This window comes from Hydra vulgaris, chromosome 15 (genome assembly GCF_038396675.1).
Source record: "Hydra vulgaris chromosome 15, alternate assembly HydraT2T_AEP".
Taxonomy (NCBI): Eukaryota; Metazoa; Cnidaria; class Hydrozoa; order Anthoathecata; family Hydridae; genus Hydra; species Hydra vulgaris.
The window spans coordinates 49,461,069-49,482,358 of record NC_088934.1 but is presented as its reverse complement, the minus strand read 5'-3'; the positions used below and the strand labels follow the sequence as shown (position 1 = coordinate 49,482,358).

General features: G+C 24.9%; 1 protein-coding gene across 3 annotated transcripts; it reads left to right on the top strand.

Annotated features, from left to right (window-relative positions):
* Positions 1-1,127: 1,127 nt before the first annotated feature.
* LOC100211608 (protein MTSS 1) lies at positions 1,128-20,159 on the top strand. 3 transcript variants are annotated; one of them, XM_065820156.1, is made up of 10 exons: positions 1,128-1,379; positions 1,891-1,961; positions 2,734-2,795; positions 7,011-7,084; positions 7,175-7,259; positions 9,411-9,502; positions 10,552-10,673; positions 12,893-13,177; positions 18,244-18,535; positions 19,224-20,159. In XM_065820156.1, exons 2-10 carry the CDS (start codon positions 1,905-1,907, stop codon positions 19,943-19,945), a joined length of 1,791 nt encoding a protein of 596 aa, XP_065676228.1. In that variant the 5' UTR covers positions 1,128-1,379; positions 1,891-1,904; the 3' UTR covers positions 19,946-20,159. The 3 variants fall into 3 exon arrangements, with proteins under 3 accessions (XP_065676228.1, XP_065676230.1, XP_065676229.1); XM_065820158.1 differs by lacking the exon at positions 1,128-1,379 and adding an exon at positions 1,383-1,518; XM_065820157.1 differs by lacking the exon at positions 1,128-1,379 and adding an exon at positions 1,537-1,607.
* Positions 20,160-21,290: the final 1,131 nt, after the last annotated feature.

Sequence of the window (21,290 nt, the reverse complement as noted above, 5' to 3'; positions counted from 1 at the left end):
TATATACATATATATATATATATATATATATAATATATATATATATATATATATATATATATATATATATATACATTCTATATATATATATATATATATATATATATATATATATATAATATATATATATATATATATATATATATATATATATATATATATATATATATATATAAAACCTTTCTACGAAACTAAATTTGAACAACTATTTATTTCTTATCGCAATCCTTATTTATGGAATAAAATAGTTTTGCCTTTTTTTGATTTGTCTTTGAAATGGACTTTAACTTCTAAACGAAAGTTAAAATAAGTTATCTTATTAATAAAAAATATTTTTTCTTGCTTTTAGTTCTATTGCAGTAACGGATACAGGATGGAGGAGGGGGCGGGGGTGATTGGGGTATGCACTCCCCCCTCCCCCACCAGAATCTGAAGGTATTAAAATATCTTAGAAATGGTGGACTTTTTTTATTTTTTTAGGAGTCACTGTTACAAAATACAAAAAATAATTTCATTATATTCCACCACCACCACCCCCCGCCCCCCTAAAAAAAAATTCCTGGATTTGTTTTATTGTTTCGCATATTTTATTCAGTATATTTATATTTTAAATGCGCAGTTATATATATTTTATGTTGATTTATTTTTATTAGTTAATTTGAATTTTTTTTATTATTTTTATTATTATTAATATTATTATTACTACTATTATATTTGATATTGTAAAGTTCTTCATGATAAGATCTTATAATCTTCTGGAAGTCCTACCTATTATATTTGTCATTAAACCATTCTTTAATTGTATTTTTTTATTGGCAAATATATATATATATATATATATATATATATATATATATATAAAGTATTTTCGATACAATTTGAACCTACTATAAAAAGTGTTGCAAAAAAGACTTTAACAAAAAACATCTAAAAAAAATGCAGTGAATTGCTTCTACTTGCTTTAAAAACTATTACTTTTATTTTTAAACCATTACAACAGTTGCTTTCAAATCAATGTGCTCAAGAATAGAATAAAAAATTACTGGCAACTCTCTAGGCCAATATTTGGAAATTATCATTGCGGAACGTGGTTTTCAGGTTGTTAGTGTTTAGTTTAGTTGCTTAATGTATATTTTATTCGACAAAAAAAAAAAAAAAACACTTGCTTTTTTATATAGATTTCCTAACTATCGACGTCATTTTAAAAAGCAGTTATTTAAATAAAATGCATTTATTTACTTTTGTCGGTTATTTTTTAAATAAACCTTATAAATTTTTGATGATCATTTATTCCAGGATAGTTACAAGTTTCATATTGAGTTTAACTGAAATGGTTTATTGCAAAAATTTCTATTTAAAAAAAGCATTACCTTAAAAAGGTTAGTATTTTTTTGTTTTAAAAATGGGAAAGCATTAGTTAAAAGAACGTTAATGTATGATCAATATTGGCAATTTTTTCTTTTCCAATATCTTTATTTGAGTTCTAAGCATATGCCGTAATGCGTATATGAATGAAATGTATGTAAATTTAGGGGGAGTAATTCATACTGCTTTTAACATAATGTTTGAAGTACCGGTATAAAGAATAATAAATACTTTACCACAATGTAATAAAAGACTTGACTTTTGTTCTTAATAGTATTTAATAATAACAATAAATCCAAATAATGAAATTTTGTTAAAACTGTTATTTGGTTTTCCATCGTAAAATAATATTTAGGAGTTTCGCTTAATAACATATAATAAAAGTTGGTTTGAAACAAACTTTAATTTATGCCTACAGTTAAAGTTAAAGAAATAACTTTGTTTGCAGGAAAAAAATTACATTAGTAATATTTTTCTAAATTTTACTATATTTTTTTTTTAAGTAATGTGTCACATTATTTTTAGTGTGTTAACTCAAAATGGGTGAAACAGAAGAATCTGGGGATCTTTTTACTCAAATCATGTCAGATATGAAGGTATATATTATATATATAATATATATATATATATATATATATATATATATATATATATATATATATATATATATATATATATATATATATATATATATATATATATATATATATACATATATATATATATACATATATATATATATATATATATATATATATATATATATATATATATATATATATATATATATATATGTAATATATATATATATATATATATATATATATATATATATATATATATATATATGTATATTATATATATATATATATATATATATATATATATATATATATATATGTGTGTATATATATATATATATATATTATATATATATATATATATATATATATATATGCATGGTAAAAGTATTTTATATATGTATAATATATATATATATATATATATATATATATATATAATATATATATATATATATATATATATATATATATATATATATATATGTATATATATATATACATATATATATACATATATATATATATATAATATATATATATATATATATATATATATATATATATGTATATATATATATATATATATATATATTTATATATGCATGGTAAAAGTATTTTATATATGTATAATATATTTATATATATATATATATATATATATATATATATTTATATATATATATATATATATATATATATATATATATATATATATATATATATATATATATATATATATATATGCATGGTAAAAGTATTTTAAAAATATGTTTAACTTTTTTAGGCTATGGGACCTTTTTGGGATGATCTATTATTAAAGTCAACTAAGTTTTATATTTCTATCAAGTAAATTTTTTTTTAATCATAATTTATGTGTGTGTATACAAATATCAATTGATATTTAGTGCAAATGGATATTTAGGTTCATATATACTGTTACTGATAATGTCATACTGAATAAGCTATCTGCAGGAGAATATTAATAGTTTATCAAAGGTTAAATTGTAATTGTACAATGGAACACTATGAATACCGATTTTAATTCTACACTCATAATTTATTGCTTACTTTTTAAGTTACTGTTTTAGTTTTAGCCTCTGTTACAGGTTTCCAATATATGCATTTGTAAAATCTTTATTTAATAAGCTCCCCTCCTGTAGTTTATCCAAAAAACAAAGAATAATTTAAAAAATGATCGCTGGCCTAACCTAAACTCATAGTCGATGTAGCATCACTTCTTGCAAAAATAAATATTCTTGCATGGATAGTGTTAAATTTTTATTATAATGTGTAATTTTAAATTTAATAACGTAGTTGATGTTTGTACTCGCTATTGTACCTATTTAGCTCCAATTTTATAAAAAATCAAAATAACCATAAAGTCAACAAAGCATCAAAATCTTTAAATTTAATTGTTAATTTATGCAGTAATGTGCCTTGCACATGTTTATTTTGAATTCACTTTGTTCAGTCTCTACTTTTTAAAATTGTTTTATTATGCTTAAATGTTTTAAATCCAAAAGGGCCAATGAACGGTACAAAAACTAGTAATTTTTATCTCTAAACAAGAAAAATCATTTAATGCTTATTTGTTCTACTAAAAAAAGTATACAGATTTTAGCCAATCAGCAAGCTTGCTTCTTATAATTTGATGATAATTTCAAGATGGCAGACTACTAAGCTGCACAAAATCTTTTCTTGTAATTCAATATTGTAAGTTGAATTGTGACTATTTTCTTTATTTAAAATAATAGTGTTTAAAACATTTATCTTTAAATGATTAATAAAAAATCTGTTTAAAATATAATAATTATTGCGTAAAATTTAATATAATCTTATTAAACATTACTCAAGTGTTTTTGTTGTTATTGTTGAAGATCCAATAATGTTAATTAAATTATTGGTATTATGTTTTCAGTGAAAGACAAGTAAAGAAAACTTGAAAATGGGGGAGAAATCTTGATTTGTGAAAAAGAAATTGCACAAAGAAAATCTGAGCAAACCTATAAAAAAATCAAGAGAGATAAAAGTTGAAGATTTGCTGAAAGTAATTGCTTAAATTGCATGTTTTCTTGTAAATCAAAAATTACACTGGAAAACAAAAAACTTATATTCAAACATTTCTAGAGTTCAGATGGTAATAGCAAAAATTCTTTTTATGCTAAATTTACAAAAAGGAATGAAAAAGCAAGAGTAAAAACTATTTTAGATACAGAAGAAAGCATTCTTGTTAATAGTTGTTGCAAAGTAATAACGTTCACAGAGTACATTATTTTCACAACAATTTAATAGATCTACATACAGGTGATCCAGTTGAAAAGAAAATAGGAAAGAAGTTTGTACCTACATAAATTTGTTTCCACATATCAAATCTTATTATTGTAGAAGCACTACCCAAAAAGAATATCTAGAAAATAATTTAAAATTATCATTAATGCATGACTTATATACTGAACATTGTGTCAAAAAAAGAATTCAATATGTTGGACAACATAAATATAGAAAAGTGTTTAAAATCAGACCAAAATCAGACTAGTGTGGCTGGGAACCTACTGTGAAGCAAATAAAATTAATATAGAGGAGGAAATTAACAGCTTAGGTTATAAAATACAATTTAGCGTCACATTTTTTTAAAGACAGTTTTCTTTCAAGAAAATAAGAGTTATAGAGAATCTAGAAAAGTCATTTTATGTTTTGATATGGAAAATGTTATTCTGCTTCCAAGAACAAACATATCAAATTTTTTTATAAGAGAAAACTATAACTTTTTATCTCACTGTTCAAATTTTAATAGATAATAAAGTTTACTATTGTGCGTGGAGTTAATCTACTGTTAATTGTATTGCATCAAATTTGGTATAGGTTTTAAGGCAATTAAAAATTATTCTTTGGTCTGACTCGTGTACCACAAAATAAAAATTCAATGCTTGTTTTTGCTTTAAAAGATTTCATACTAGAAAATAATCAGATTAAGAAAATTACACAAATGTTTTTAGAAAAAGTTGATTAATAATAATTGAAAAAAATTGAGAAAATTACACAAATTTTTTTAGAAAAAGTTGATTAAAAATAATTAAAAAAACTTTGCTAGAAAAGAAGTATGCAGCCCAATTAGATTAATTTGTGTATTTAACTGATATGAAAGCCCTAGCTCCACATCCTTCAGATGAGATCATCAGATTTTTTTAACCTTGAGAAATTATCAAAAATATTTTTCCAACGATGTGTTTTTGGGAGTTAGAGCAAAGGGTTAGGTATGTCTCTATATCTGTTAATGTATGTACCATGGCATAAAAATAAAATATTTAAAAATAAAAATGTTTTGATGTAAAAAAAAAAAAACAATAATTTATTAAAAAATTTAAAAGTTGACTTGTTAAGAGTTTTTTAAAAAACAATAAAATTTGTTGTAGTACCATTGTTGTAGCAAATTAGATACACTTTAAGACTTTTTTTGCCATAAAAGTCTCTTTTTTTATGTTTCATGTTTTGACGTATAAATATATAAATACAATTAATATTTCAATATGAATACAGATGGCTGTGGCAAGAAGAAGACACAATTTGTCTTATTGCCAAGCCCCAAATCTTACAATAAGGTTTAATTGTAACCATGGTTTCTAAAATCAGGTTGTTTTAAGTTTTTAAAGTCTATAAAAATATATAAATATTTTGTAAACCTTTCTTGCATGCTCTTTCTCACAGCTTTCATAATCAGTATGATATCAGATTACCAATCTAAATGTGAGTTTATATTTGTGCATGTATGTGTATGTATATGTATATATATATATATATATATATATATATATATATATATATATATATATATATATATATATATATACACATTATATATATATATATATACATTATATATATATATATATATATATATATATATATATATATATATATATATATATATATATATATTCAAATAAGTGAAAGGTTCATAGTTAAATATTCAAAGCAACCAATTTTCAATATATCAATATATTCAAAGCAATTAAAAAAATTTTTGTTGTGTGCATATTGTCATTACCTTTAGAAGAACAGCAATCTGATTTTGAAAACTATGGTTACAATTAAACCTTATTGTAAAAGTGGCAACTTCAGTTATAACATGCTTTTAATTCGCAGTTTTACATGTACATCACATCGCAAATACATGCTTTCAATTCACAAATGTGAATAAACAACCTCAATACTTTTATATGCTAATTTTTTTTTGTTCTGTTTATTTTATAGTATTATTTTTGGCAACTTTTTGTTTGTAGAATCTTTAAAAAAAAAAAAAAATTGATTATCATATAAACAAATTAATAATTATTAAAAAGTTTTACCTTAACTCTGTTTAAACACTTAAAAATGTCAAATCAAAATAATAATTTGTTTCTTTTTTACTTTTTTTAAATATTTTAGTTAGTAATACATTATATTACTATTAATTCTGTTTATTATTACTTAAGTTATGTCCTGAAGTTTACAGTAATTTATGAAGAAAAAAGCATACATGGAAAAAAAAATATTTATATTTTATTAATCAAATTTTTATTTATAAATTTATTATAAATTAATACAAAAAAAAAAAAAAAAGACTTTTCACTTTTCCTCAATTTAATGTTCTTTTTATATTTTTTGCATGACTTGCTGATTTGGCTACAAAAAATCAAAATGTATCTTAATCTGCTTTTGAATAGAAACCTAAATATTTTACTTTCTTTTGTTCAATATTGCAACATTCTACTGTTCTATGAATTATTTTTTAAATAAATATTTTTTTATTTACATATGAAAAGTATTGTTAAGCAAAAACATAAGTATTTAAAAAAAGCAATGTATATATATATATATATATATATATATATATATATATATATATATATATATATATATACATATATTTATATATTATTTAAATAAATAAATAAATATATATATATATATATTAATCATTTTTATGATGTAGAAAAGTAATAATAATAATAAAACATTTAGTTATCCTAATTATATATATAATAAAAATCATAGGAATTACATTTCAGTTTATTAATTTAGACAAACAGTCTTGTTAGCTGATAATTTTTTGGATGCATTTCAAAAAATTGCAGATAGTATGACTAATTCTAAAGGTAATTTTTTTAGTTAAATAATTTTTTCAGTTTTGTGAAGACAAGGGTTTTAGTTCTTTTTGTATCTTCTTTTGTATCTTTTTTTAACAGGTGGCACACGTGATATTGGCATTGCTTTTACTAAAATTGTTATGAGGCATAAATCCATTGAAAATAAGTTGAAGACATATGTGGGGTAAATTTGGGTTATTAATATAGGTTAATTTTGGGTTTATTTATTTATTGACCTTATACAAAAATAAAAAATTATCCTCTCATAAAAAGGTTTTTATGATTTCATTTTTCATTATAACCATATGTCCTGATTATGAAATTATTACAACATTACCATCATTATTATGACATCTTGATTATGATATTAAATTGTTCCTATAAGATCCTTTAAGAAATATGTTTTTTGGCAGGTGTGGTTGTTTAGCTATGGTGAAGGCAACTCTTCTTGGAAATAGAAAACTCTAAAATAAAACCTCAGGTTAGTCTTAAGGATTAATGATAGAAGGAGCTTGTTAAACTTGTATAGAGCATATGGAGGAGGAGCTTGTCAAACTTGGATGGAGTCTCAATCGATATATTTAGTTTCACAAACTATATAAAACAGGTTGACCCTTGGAAGGGTTCAGTTCTAAAGTTCTTCTTCAAAACCTCATAATACCAAGTTTCAAAAATAGAATACTGCATTTCCTGTCAGCCTCAAGTGAGTAATTGGTTAAAAATAAAAATTGGTCTGTGGCAAGTATAAGTATAGTATAATTATAGCAACTGATAATGCCAGTTTATTAAAATAGGTGATGAAGTAACCTTTGAGTCAGGTGGTTTAGGACTGTATCTTAATCAGAAAGCAAGATAGAAAAAAGATGAATAACAACAGTAATACAAGATAATTGGGCTTATATTACTTAGCACAAGATAATTGGGCTTATATTACTTGTTTGCAGAGGTAAAATCCCAAATGACTGGAAAAGTATTGTAAAGATTTATAAAGGAGTCGGAGACACTAAAGAATTTCATAATAAAATTGCTTCACTCAGTAATGATGATATTAGAAAAAGCTATTTCCAACAAAATAAGAAGCAGTGTATAATATTTCCAACAAAACAAGAAACAGTGTAATAATAACATACAGTTTGGTTTTAGGCCTTGAAAGGGAACAACAGATTCAAAGTTTATTGCAAGGCAAGTTCATGATAAATTTTTTTGAAAAAGAAAAAGATTTGTTGATAGCATTTAAAGATTTTGAAAAAGCTTTTCAGAGAGTACAAGATGAAGTTTTGTGGTGGGCTTAAGGTATTTAGGTGTTGAAGAATAATTGGTGACAGTTATTATGATTTTGTGTGAAAATGTTACAACACTAATCAAAATAAAATATGGAGAGTGATGATTTTAAAGTAAATGTTAGTGTGCATCAGGATTCAGAAAAGTATTATTATTTAGATTTCTGTGTTGGAAAGATGGAGTTTGCACTCCATCTTTTCAAAACAGAAAAAAGCAAAAGAGTTTAAGATAAACATAAATAAAAATAGGTTATGCATTGTAAAGTCAAGAATAAGTAAAAAGTACTAAAAAGTGGCCATTTGGAGAAGGAAGTTAAAGCAAACTCTATTATTTGTGCAGTTTGTAAGCTATGGATTCTAAGTGATGTATACAAGGTACATACTACTACAGTGATAAGTTTTGTTATCTCAAGAGATACTATTGAATCAGTTAAATTCTATCCATGTCTAACAGCAAGAGATGCATCATTTAAGATTTAAAGAAAGTTATACACCACATACATTGTTATGATGTTTGGCAATGTAACATAGAAATAAAGATTGATGATATCCAGATTCTTGAAAGAACCGAAAAGATGATTAGATAAATGTGTGGCTTGGCTTTGAGAGATAAGCAAAGAAGTTCCTAGACAGATCGATGATCTTAGACAGATTAGGAATAGTGAGTGTATCTGAAGGGTCCGCCAAGGAAAAATAAGTTGGTTTGACATGTAAAGTGTAAAGATCCAGATGATTGGGTATCAGCATGTAGAGTGTAAAGATCCAGATGATTGGGTATCAGCATGTATGTTTTTAGGAGAAAAAGGTAGTGGTAGGAAAACTTCAAAAGAGTGCATTACAGATATATTTAAATATCCTAAATGCTAAAATAATGATCATCATCGTCATTATAATATGATCATTATGCTTAATTCACTTTAATAATTGAATCAATAAATTGAATATAATTAATGAATTTATAAGATTTATATATAGTTAATGAATTTATAAAACTTATTATTGCCTGTTATATTATTATATAGTCTGTAATTTTATATCCTTTTTGGTTATTAAAGGATTCTTGCTGATAGTCTTGTTAGTCCAATGCAAACCTGCATTGATGAATGGAAGAAAAACTCTAGCCAACTTGAAAAAGATCACACAAAAGGTGATATTAACTTGTTAATGGTTATTCCATAATATTATATTAGGAATTTTACCAAATTATTATAATTATAATAGATTTAAATATATATAAAATTGTCATTTTATAAAATTATTTATATTTTTATTTGAGTTACTTTTTATAAAGTGTTTTATTTAAAAAAATTTTGAAGTTGTATTGCAATTAATTTTTGTTAAGATATTGTTAATTTTGTTTAATTATTTTTATTGTTTAATTTTTGTTAATTAAGTTTAGTTAAATTGTAATTTAGTATTGATCCAGTAATGAGTATTTTATCTTAGAAGTTTGGTTCTAGAGACGTTTAAAGTCTTTAACAGTGGCATTAACAAAGACAATTTTAACATCATTTTATGTATGCTAAAAAGTCAGGAGTTTTTAATTTAGTTACACAAAATCTTCTCTTTTTTTTTTTTTGAGATATAGCCATGTCAAAACCATATTACAGTCAAGATGTCCATGTATATTTCATATTCAAGAATCGCCCCAAAATCCCCAACAGGACAAACTTTTGGCACATTTATTGGATTCACGTCTTTTGGTATTTGTTGTTTTCTGCTTGCAGCCAGTGCTTGTATTTGTGACTGATTTAGCATAGGGGGATGAGGCTAAATCAGGCCAAAAAAAATATTTACCACTGCTGTGATGTTTTTGAATGAAAATGGGACCAACTACTTGATTATACATTTCTTGGTTGATACTCATTCTAATGTAATGCTAGAGAGGTTTCAGAGTCATAACCAGTTGAGATCTGTTTACTTAACATAGCTTGTCATTAAAATAAAACTAGAGTTTTGATAATATAATTTTATAATAACTGTTAATAGTGCATGTTTGTAAATACTATTATAAATATAATTATTTGCACCAGATACAAATTGCAATATATGATATGCAATTATTTTACAAACAGCAAAAATTAGTTTGTTTTGACAAGTTTTTTACTATTGGTGTTATTTAAAATTGCATTGAATTAAATAAAAAAAGTTTATTTTAAAATATGTTGCCAAAATTTTTCAAAATTTTAAAATTAGATTACAAGCGTTTAAAAAATGATTTAAAAAAGGCATGCACTGAAACTGTGAAATTAAAGAAAAAAGCAGCAAAGAAGATTGGTAAACAAGAGTATACAGACCAGTACAGAGATGCAATGAGGGTAATTTTTTGTATTACACAATTGCTTTTATTATGAATAATATTTGTGATGAAAATAATTTAATAATGTAAAAAGTCATAAAAATATTTCTTAAATATACGTTATAAATACACTCCCTTTGCTAGCCTTCGTACTTCAAGCACACAAAGGCTTTTTATACTTAGCACATTCTTATTAAAACAAATAATGTATATTTAATCTAAATTCGAAATTTAAAAAGATTCCTTTTTATCTTGTGATTGCTCTACATTAATTATTTTACTGCTTATCAATTTTCTAAATTGAGTATATTTCAAAAAAATTTTAAAAAGTTTTTAATAATTTGACAGCTTTAACTGTTGCATAACTTTTTTAAACAGTCTAATTTCTTGTGAAAATAAATATGTTTAACATTTTGATGAATAGTTTAACATTTTTATGAATCATTTAACATTCTTATGAATAATTTAAGATTTTTATGAATAATAATAAAAATAGCAATAATAATAATACATTTGCTGTAACAACAATATATACATTGCTGCAGAGCATACTGAGATTTAAGGACCTTGAATAAACAACATAGTTTGGCTAAGAAATCCAGTTTTTAATATTTCTGTTGTTGTTAAAGTTATTTCTTGAAGAGCACTTAATTTTTTATGAGTTCTATTTTTTTACCACATATGGTCCACATATGTTTGATGAAGGACAATTGCTTGTTAGTGAGGAAACCATTTTTTCAAACCAATTCACAATTTGTAAGCTAATTGATATTTTAGTTCTGCGATTTTCTTAAGTTGTTAAATTTATTTTCCAAAGTCTTTCTTCATATGATAGGTTTTTGAGATCTGGAATAGGTTTTGAGGTTCTTCTTTGTGCCTTTTTAAGTTCTACTTTATAATTTTTTAGAGTTGAGTTCCTAACTGGTACTGCTAATTTGAGATAAGGTCTTACTTGTGTAAAATACAATAATTTAACTATGTCCGTATTTAAATAAGTAAAAGTTTTTTTTATTCAACCCAGTGATCTTTGTGCTTTAACATCTGTTCATTTTACTTGCTCATGCCATTTTAGATCAGCTGATATCAATATACCTAAGTCTCTTTCTAATTTTGATTCTTTGTTTTTGTAATTTCCATGTGTCATTAATGGTATACTTGTGTGACATATTTTTAGTACCAATGTGCATGGCTTTACATTTTCCTTAATTGAGTTTTATTCCCCAAATAATACACCAGTTAATTACTCTAATGTCAGTTTAAAATTGATTTGGTGCTTTTAAAGCGCTTTCATCTTTATCAATAATTGAAATCAATTTTCTGTTGTCAGTATATAGTTTGGATTCAGAAGTTAACCGGTTAGGTAAATCACACACACACACACACACACACACACACACACACACAGATATATATATATATATATATATATATATATATATATATATATATATATACATATATATATATGTATATATATATATAATAAAAAGAAGTGGGCCCAATACAGAGTCTTTTGGCACTCCACTAAATACTTTACACAAATTAGATGTATTTTCACCCATAATTACCCTAGCAACTTTCCTTTAACGTTATAGGCTGATAATTTTTTAATTGAAGGGCTTATTGTGAAACAATGGCAAGCCACAAAAACAAATATTTGAGAAAAATGACTTTTAAGTTTTATTTAAATCTATAGAATCAGTGCTTACGGTAAGATGATTTTATAATTATAGCTCCAATTTTAAGAATTATGCCTTAATATCTTTTTGGCTATTGCGTATACTATTTATGATTATAAAAATGATAATAACTCATTTTTGAAAAAAGTGTGGCATGCCATTGTTACATAATAAGCCCTTCAATTAATTGTTTAAGCAGGACTTAGTTGAAAGCTTTCATGTATAAAATCCGTGTATAATAAGTCTACCTCCTTACCATCATAAGCAGCACCTATAATGATGTCTGAAGATTCTAGCAAGTTTGTGGCATATCATTTTTGTTTAATAAATCCATGTTGTTTAGAAATCAAATCATATTTGTTCAGATGATTCAATATAATTTTTTGAATTAAACTTTCTAAAAGTTTACAAAGAACTTATGTCAGAGAGAAAGGTCTATAATTTAAAGTAATATTTGTGTGGCCTTTTTTAAATATTGGTGTTTTTATATTTTATAAAATTTTTAAGCTATTTACTAAAAATACACACATAATAAGCAGATATCAAAATTATACTTAAGGTTGCAAACCAGCTATGCAGCTCTTTAGAAAATCAAGAGAAAGATTACCTCCGCAAATTAATGACAGAAGAACGTTCTCGAGCAACATTTTTTTTTGATTGTTATAAACCATGCATTGAACAAGAATTAACTCTCATTTCTGAAATTGAGCAACTTCAAACAATCTTAGAAGACACAAACAAGTTATGTGCTAATCCAAAACAACTGCCTATTGTTTCTGAAGATGCTATAAATGCATACAAAGTTGCTGAATATCTGCAGCCTGGTAAAAGAGATGATGTTATTGTGAGTGAATATTAATTTTTTGGAATAATACTGCTTTTCTGTTTACATATATATATATATATATATATATATATATATATATATATATATATATATATATATATATATATATATATATATATATATATTTATATATATATATATATATATATATATATATATATATATATATATATTTATAGAAAATCACTTAACAAAAATTTTTTCCATTTGACACTGTTTCATCAACAAAGATTCATCAGAAATGAAAACAATTACCATTTTTGTTAAGTGATTTTCTACTAACATAAAATATATAATTGCTCTGTTCTTTTAAGAACATTGAGCACTCTATTGTGTAGAATACTTTTTAAAGTTGTTTAAATATATATATATATATATATATATATATATATATATATATATATATATATATATATATATATATATATATATTTATATATATATATATATACACACACATATATATATATATATATATATATATATATATATATATATATATATATATATATATATATATATATATATATATATATATATATATATATATTATTTATTATTATATAGTTTTTGTATTATTATTTTATAGTTAGTATTAAGTCTTATGCTAAAGTTAAACTAAAAGTATAAAATATAACAGTAAATTTATTTTCATAAAAATTTTTTTTTTTTTTTGACTTTAATCAATTAAAAGAAGTTCAAAGCAATCAATTTAATCAATCAAATCACTTGCAAAATTAGCATCTGCTAGGGTTGATCTGTCATTTTTTAACTCCTAATTCATTTCTATACTTTTTATTCGTCTTTGTATGGACTACTGTTGTTATATTCTCTGTCTCTATAAATTTTTGTATTTGTACTTGTATGGACATACTGTTGTCTACTAATAAGACCCTCTCTTTTAGGCAAAGTCCGCAATTTTGACTGTAGATGTTGTTAGAGCTGCTCTAGCTGCTTATCTTGAGTTTCAATATAATATATAATATTTTCACACAATATTTCCTTTTATATAAAGTTTTACACATTATGTATAAGTAGCTTCAATTAAAAATTTTAGCCACCTAAGTCAACTCGTGAGGTAAAAAGTTTAACTTTTCAAATTGAAAAGGTTTTTTTTTGTGATTTTACAAAAAGCTATTAAATTTTATTTGTTTATGCTATTAGTGTGGTGGTTTTGACTTAAGCAACTAAGGAAAACACTTTTGTTCAGAATGGAGCAGATGATTATAATAAAAAACATAATACTATGTATGATCAGGGCTCGAAATAACGAACTTTTTTCTACCGGACAATTTGTCTGATAAAGACTCAAGTTTGTCGGATATGTCCAATAAATATTAAAGAAGTGCAATCTGAATGCCATTCCTGAACACACATAAAATGTTTTGTTTTTACAACTTGACCACCCAATTTGTTTTGACGACTGAAATGCGCTGAGAAAAAAAAATTTGTAAGATAAATTATCTTACGAAAAGAAAATCTTAAAGAAAAACAAAAAATCTAAGCTCAAAAAACTAAAATTTGAAAAGGAAAATATATTTATATTTTATATTACGTTTTTTAAAAATTACTATACTATGCAAGATGCCTTCTAAATTATTCAATACAAAAATTATTACGTAAATATATAAAATACAAAAATTATGTAATTATTAAATACATAATTAAATATGTAATAAAAATGTATAATAAAAATACAAAATTATTAAATACATAAATTACTATGTAAATATATTATATTATTATATGTACATATATGTACATATATATATTATATGTAAATATAAATATATTATATAAACATAAGTTATTAAGTTTACTTATTACTATATATTAGTATATTACAAGTAAATTACATTTATGTAAATATGTATTTTTTTATTAATTTTTTCAAACTTTTTGTAGGATTAATTTTATGAACACTTTTAATAGCGAAAATTTTTAGCGCGAAAACAAACATTACGTAACAACTCAAATTTATTAGTGTAATGAAGAGTATTGGTTTTTATACGCATTAAAATAACTATTACGTTAAAATTTTTATAGAATGAATTTAAAAAGGATTTTTAAAGCCAAAATATTTGTTTGAAATTTATAAAAATCATCAATAAAAAAACAAAAAATAAAATAATTACTAAACTATAAATTTAAATCAATAACTAATTGCAACGTTTTAATATGAATGATAAAGACCGGTTTACTTAATTCAATAAAATGTATTGCTTTGGTGTCTTTTGAAAAATGAATTAACTCAAAAAAAATGACCTATTTTAAATGACTTCAATTTTGTCTTGTATAAAAAATAAAAAGTTCAAAAAATAAAGTTTATATACAATACTGAATTAATTAATAACTTTGGAACGAATAAATTGATTAGCAAATAAAATGCACATAAAATATATGTCGGACAAATTGACCGATAGATATCATTTTTTACCAGACAAGTGCTGGACAATGTCCGATGTCCAGTACTTATTTTAAGCCCTGTGTATGATGTTTATATTTTACAGTGCATCTTATTATTATGAAACTGATAGTAACCAAGCAAGCTACTGTATGCTTCACGAACTTAGGATCATAAAACTGAAAATGCAGGCACAAGATAAAAAGCAAAGGAATTAAGAGAAATAGAATAAAAGGAAAGTAGAAGAACTAGAAGTCAAAAAGTTTGAAGTTTTCTTTTACACACTGCAACAGTCTACCAAATTTTGATGAGTCTGGTAGGAATCCCTAATATGACAAGATGTAGTATTGGTAAGATGTAGGGCCTGTTTTCTCTTTATAAAGCCAGTGGTATTGACCTTAAGGAGCTAAATATCTCAAAATCAACCGAGGAGGAAAAGGCACACTTTAGTTGAAGTCTAGATCATCCTAGAGCAGAACATGAACAAAGTAAGAGGTTTAGAACATGAGCAAAATAAGAAGTTTAGAGCATGAACAAAATAAGAGGTTTAGAACATGAACAAGGTAAGAGGTTAAGAGTCAGTGATTTATTTTGATACTAAGATTGTAAGTTTGTCAGTCAAGTTTACACAATTCACAAAAGTATTGTAAGTGTTTCTTTGTTTGAAGCTGACCCTTTAGACTTTTTGCTTGATAATGTGAAAATTAAAAGCACCAAGGAAAGTCACCAGGTTATTGTCAATCAAAGTATTCTTGAATACCTTAAGCTTTCAGATCAGATCGTTGGGGTGTGTGCTTACACTACAGCCAGCAAAAACAGATCATGCTTTGGGAAGGTCTGTTCTCTGGCTAATGTGCAGACACGAGATATATGAGAGGCATGTGTCTTATGTCACACAACTTATTCTTGGCCCGACAAATAGTCCAACCAAACACCTGTATGTTTTACTCAAGCAGCTATGACCATAAATAGGCTGAGAAGTCAATAAACTTTAAAGAATAGTCAAATTGAATGATCCCAAGATACTATCAGGATAACTACTCATTTGCACAACCTCACTGTTGAAACTAAAGTATTCTGTAATATAGTACTTCAAGGAGATACTTTCTAGAATGAAGAAGTCAAGTATCTTTTCCAGCTACTGGTATGTTTCCTGGGTGCACATTAGGGTGGTTCAAAAAAAGATAATTTTGAAAAATATCTTCAGCTCTCACCTTAATGTTCAATTAAATGTTCAAATGTCTTAAGGCACCCCTAAAAATATTTTTTGTTCAAAAATTTTTAAATCCAGTGTTAATTTATCATATAGGATACATTAAGGTGCTAGCTGTAGATATTTTTCAAAAATGTTGTTTTTTGAACCACCCTAGGGCACATTTACTTGATTTTTCCCTCTGAGCACCTAGATGCTCATCATGTTTATGAGTGATTATCTCTAGCTGCTGGTCCTGCACACACAGATCTATCACCCAAATGGTTCAGTAAAAGTAGTGCCTGCTAGTATTTAATACTGCTGTGAATTGCATTACGTTTTTTTACAAACTTGTTTTCTGAATAATCCTAGGCTCTTTCTAATGATCTATTAACTTTTAAGCTCAAAATTATGATGACTTAAAAGTCTATGCAGAATTTTTTGATTTTTTCACCTAATGCCTTTTAAGCCACACTTGATATCTATCTTCAAGCTTGAGGTTGTGTCTCTTGTTGACAGGGATCTGGATGGTGATGTTAAAAACAACATCCTCAACAAATGCTGTCTTTTGCAGCTCCAGACAAGAATGACATGGCAATTGAAAAGCCTGGAATAAGACACTCAGTGTTCCAATAAAATTTCTTTATAATTTTTTTAATTTGCAGGTTTATCTTATTTTTATTCTTTTCCTGGAAATCACCAGGGAAGAACTTTTGTTGTAGAGAATGAAAGGCAGTGGCTTGCAAGAATGAGAAAGCCCCTAAATCATTTTTAAGTTCCCATTTGTACAAAACAGTTTGCAGTCGAAAATGATTGGTCTGAATATAACATTGAATATTTAGAGTTTAGATTCTTCAACTCTTTTTATCTGTAGCTGCTTTTATTTATTTTTTTTTGTATCCTAGGTTCTCTAGAAAAATAAGCAACAAATACACACAAAAGTCACAAAGAACAATTTGCAGTTATATATAAAAAGTAAAAAAATTTATATGCAGAGCATATAAAAAGTATAATAGTTCTTAACAATTTTTTGTTGCTTTCTATTCAAACTAGAGCATAAATGTAAATTAATATTTTTTTCTATACTAACACTGCAACATAATTTGTATATCTTTCTTATTCTATAAGATATAATAAAACCAGTGTTTTGTGTGTGTTTAAAATCCAAGATATCTGAAAACAAAAATTAAAAAAAGAAAAATTGAAAAAGTTCTATTATATACAGGTTGCTCGAAAACATCTTTACATTAAGTTGATTTAAAGAAATTTTCACTGTAAGCTACTTATACATAATGATAATGGTTTCATTTTTACACACTTTAAATAACAAAAAAAAAATTTATTTACGACACCTTAAAGGTTAATCAAAAAGGTTATAAAAAGTTTATTTGCTTACTATTGTTTGAAGGTGAATAGTATAGAAAGGAGATGTCAAGTGAGCTTTTTATTTACTTCCATTATTTTTAGAGTCCTTTATCCAGCCCACTTATAGTAAAAGATCGTTCTCTATCAGTTAGTTTCAATCATTCAAGGCACACTTTACCAAGAAGCAGTACAATGTCTTTTAATCATGATCCAATCCCTGTAAGTGTTCCACAACCAAATCGCAACTTTTCTGAAAAGCAATCCATGCATTTATCGTATTCTTCTAGCGATTCAATTGAAAAACCGATTGCAATGTATGATCCTGTCACTTTAAACGAGATTCACGGAGCTGAAACTAATTACAAAAATGACAATAATGAAGATTCCTTGCGAGGTTAATTTATTTTTATGATTAATTTTTATTTATATATCAATTTAATAAACAAAAAATTTTTGGAATATTGTTTCATTAAACTATTAAAATGAAAAAGAAAATGAATGATAAATTAAAATCAATAAAAACTTTTAACATTTGATAAATAGTAGTTTTAAAACAATATAAATATATTTATTTATTATATGCTAAACTAAATTATATAATAAATACTATATTTTAATTAATAAATATTATATTTATATAAATATTTAGAATGTTTAAAAAAATTAAATTATATAAACAAAATTTTATTAAAAGAATAAAACAAAACTTTTTTTCTAGATTCTTCTAATCATTAAAACAATAAAATTCTTCTAATATTTATATATAGGTAATTAAATTCATTATTAAACATTAAATAGTTAAGTTAATTTTCTAAAATAGTTATAAATGTAGTTTTTAAATTAACATAATTATCATATATTATAATAAAAACAATAAAAACACTACTGACTTTCACTTGAAAGTATTTTTTTATTAAAATAATTATTGAAATAGTAATATATTAACTGCTAATAAATAAGAATAGTATCAACTAATCAAACTGACAAAAACGATTCGTTTTTATCGGTTGCTTTGAAAAGAGGTATTTCGATATAATCTTCAGTTCATTTTTTTTATTTTTTAATAATGCATTTATTTTCAGTCTCTCGAAGTATACCATCTCAATATAGCACAAATAGTTGGTCTAGTATTGAAACATGTGATAGTTCTGGAATTGGTTCTTATAACTCTTTAAGTTCACAAAATAAACACGTAAAAAAGACTCACCGTAGTGGTAGCGATTCAGACGTTATTGAGATAGATTGTGATGATAGCGAGTTATCTGGTTCTGCATTGGCTCGTAATGACTTAAGGTATGCAACAATTGATCGCAGTCATTTCAAACGAAATATGTTAGCAACTGCAAGTGTTCGTAGTCCTAGTATTCCAACAAACAACATGCATCGGTCAAACAGCTTTAACAGTGAAATTATTCCTGAATTTCCTGATTATAAAATGAACTTACCAAAGTCAAAACATCATACTGTTTCCAATAAGGGTTATCAATATGGCATAAACAGGAATAATCCAAGTCTTATACAAGCCTTCAATGGTCATAGTCCTGCAGAGTTATTAAAACGTTTAAGCCCTGCTTCTACACCAAATAGGTCGTTAGAAGTTCGAAGAAATTCTTCACCAGTTCCAAGTTCTGTTCATAAACCAATAAATCACCCAATACAAAAACAACAGTCAGAAACTAGTTCTCATTCCACTCCATCTCAGTCTACAATAGACAATGAACCAGAAGCAGCTATACCCGGGTCTTTTTTAGCAGAACTCCAGAAACGTCGCATGTTGATACGCAGACAATCTAATCAGAGTTAAAACGTTTGTGAAGAAATGCATTTAATATTTGGTCATCAAGCTTTTTTACGTCAGGCAATCCTTTAAAAACTTTTTATTTGAAAATGAGATAAATATTAGTACATTTTTAATTATTATATTATATGAATTTTTAGCCTTACTTGTTTTAAATATTTAATTAGGGGAATATTTATTATGTATATTGTTTAATGTGGATTATTAATACATCACAAAATTAATGAGTATTTTTATAAGAATTCTAAAAATCGAATTTTGCTTTTCTGATATTTGATAAAAAATATTTTTTTTTATATTCAATAAAAGATTAAGAAAATTTTTTTTGCATGTCTACAGTCGAAGTTGTTTTTTTTTTTTTTTCGAGCAACGTCTCATAAAGTAACCATTTTTTTGTTGTTGTTGCGATGCATTTGTGGCAACATTATTCTAACTATTTATGTATATATATATTTAAATATGTTGATAAGAAGCGTACAAAGCTTTATATGTTATTGTACTAGTGAAATTGGGAATTGTTGGTAATCAAAGCATAGTTTTTGATTTTCTCCGCTTTTAAGGAGAAACCAAAAACTATAATATTTAAAACTTTCAAAGAATTAATCATAGTTTATTAGGTCATTCACCAATGGTTGCACCGCCCCTGCACTCAGTAACCCATTACATAAATGAAATTATCTTTGAATATTTATTTAGTACTAATTTGTTTTATTAGGCATTAATGTTAATTACATTAACATGAAAAAATGTTTTATTAAAAAAATATCCTTTTTTCTTCGGAATCAAAAAAAGGAAGTAAAAATGCAGGGATTAGAGGTTAGTTTTATTTTTTTTAGTCCGACCAAAGCTGACGACACCAGAAGGTATGTGGGCCTCCTCCCTCGAAATAAGTTTTGATCTAGGACATTCACGTTTTTTGTTACAAGGGAAGGGTTTTCTAATCTCTTTAAATAGTTAACTGCTTTACGTACGTGGTTTTATAAGCTCTGTAACCTTATTAATTTAATTGTTATTTTAATTTTAAAATGATGAAAGAAAATCGTTTAATTCAAATTAAAAGAAAAATTTTAATTGACAACTTTGATACAAAAAATTTTTAAAAAGCAAAAATTATTTTAGGCAGACAAATTTATTTAGATAACTTTTAAATATACCAGGGCTCACGACACCGAGGAAGGGCCAAGGAGCACTGCCTTAAAGTTATGGTAGATATTTAGTTCGTGTACGTTTAGAGCATTTATTTCCTTGAGCTTGGCACTTTCGTACGTATCTGCGCCCAAAACTAATCGACTTGCTTTTGTTTTGTATAAATATTTTTTAGGAAAGCTGAATAATTGTTTGCCTAGGTAAT